Genomic DNA, 1647 nt, shown 5'->3' on the forward strand with positions numbered 1-1647 from the left:
CTGACCCCGGGGGGGCCCAGGGCTCACCTTGAACCCCGCCACCGCCCCGCACTGCAGGTCTGACTCCACGTTGCCCGGGTCCAGGTAGGCGATACTCATGAGGAAACCAGGACCAGTGAAAGCCCAGAGTTTCCTAAGGCTGAAGCCGGGCTGGGAAGAGACAGGAAGGTCAGAGCAGAGTTCCCACTCGAAACCACCGTTTCCCAGTGGCACTCACGGTCCCTTTTAGGCCGGTGCTCCACCGCCCCGCACTGCAGGTCTGACTCCACGTTGCCCGGGTCCAGGTAGGCGATACTCATGAGGAAACCAGGACCAGTGAAAGCCCAGAGTTTCCTAAGGCTGAAGCCGGGCTGGGAAGAGACAGGAAGGTCAGAGCAGAGTTCCCACTCGAAACCACCGTTTCCCAGTGGCACTCACGGTCCCTTTTAGGCCGGTGCTAGGAAGCCCGGTGCTGCCTGCACGGGTGCATTTCGCACACACAAGACATTTCTCCTCGCTGCTCTGGGGAGGGAACTGCAACCCCCAGCCCCTCCCTGTTAGCAGCAGTGCCAGGGGGCAGCAAGACCCCCATCCCACCCAGGGACAGGTTGGACAGTGATATGCAGGAGAGCCTCTGGGCTGTCAGGCACTGTTTATTGCACCCGTAGGATCCTGCTGCCAAACCCTGCATTCACCACCCTCCTGATAGGGAAAACCCCGATTCTTCCCCTTCTCCCTTTCATCCTCCGGGACCGGATGGTGATGGGGAAGGCTGGTGGGGCGCGGGCAGCCCGGGGGCGACCCACCCCACTGGGCTGGGCACGGGTGGTGTGTGAGCAGTGGGGTGATGCCTGCAGCTGGGTAGCACCTCACTCCGTGCCTCAGTTTCCACATCTGGAAACCTTTAAGCGTGGAAACGCTCACCCTGGTCTGTGATTTGCCTGAGCCCAACCTGGGGACACTGAGATCCCCAGGGCACATCCCAGGTATGACTCCCACCCGCTTTGCCTCCCCAACTCCAGCTCCCTGTGGTCCCGACCCCTTGCCCCATCTCTGCCCACCCTCAGATGGAGCAGCCAGCCTGGCAGCACCTACCCCGCTGCCCTTGGGGATGCTGATGCGTTCATCCAGGTAGGTCTGGTCCTGGGTGCCAGGGTGCTGCGGGGCCACCGGGCTCCCACCAGTGCCATAATTCTGGGCTTGGCCCCGGTTCAGGGACCCGGTGAGGCCTGGGAGGACGGGTGGGGAGTGAGGAAGAGGAAGAGGAGAGGTAACAGCCCACCACAGGGGCAAGGACGCTGGTGAGCTGGCAGGCCCCCGGTCCCACCTGCCCCTGCCCAGTGAGCCCCATAAGGGATGAACCCCATTTTATGGGCCAGCTGTGAGGGTGACTATATGGGGCTTGCCAGTGGCTGTCCAAAGGGGTTGGATGCCACCTCCAGCTCATGTGTCCCTAAAAAATCCTGATCCCAGACCAATCTTCACCAGCTCAAAAGCCAAGTGCATTTCTGGACAGGAGGGACAGGAGGGAACCCTGCTCTGCGTCCTGCTGCTGGATGGGCATGGGGTGCAGACAAGAGGCTGGTATTGGTCCCAGTCCCCCCCCAACCCACCCATGTCCTGGGAGTGTGATTGAATCACGGGTGAGCTTGGGGGAACAGAGGATGG

At 61.9% G+C, this 1647-nt stretch overlaps 1 protein-coding gene across 1 annotated transcript in view; it reads right to left on the bottom strand.

Annotated features, from left to right (window-relative positions):
• Positions 1 to 1647, bottom strand: part of SLC11A1 (solute carrier family 11 (proton-coupled divalent metal ion transporter), member 1) — a gene marked incomplete at its 3' end in the record, with an annotated part of 6260 nt that overhangs the window by 4343 nt on the left and 270 nt on the right. Inside the window, exons 2-3 of the mRNA XM_010023239.1 lie at positions 1075 to 1208; positions 28 to 150 (exon numbers count right to left, since the gene is read on the bottom strand). Coding sequence (XP_010021541.1) covers positions 28 to 150; positions 1075 to 1208 — 257 coding nt within the window. The remainder of the gene's footprint in view (positions 1 to 27; positions 151 to 1074; positions 1209 to 1647) is intronic.

The sequence above is a fragment of the Nestor notabilis genome, unplaced genomic scaffold (genome assembly GCF_000696875.1).
Source record: "Nestor notabilis isolate BGI_N333 unplaced genomic scaffold, ASM69687v1 scaffold16481, whole genome shotgun sequence".
Lineage (NCBI taxonomy): Eukaryota > Metazoa > Chordata > Aves > Psittaciformes > Psittacidae > Nestor > Nestor notabilis.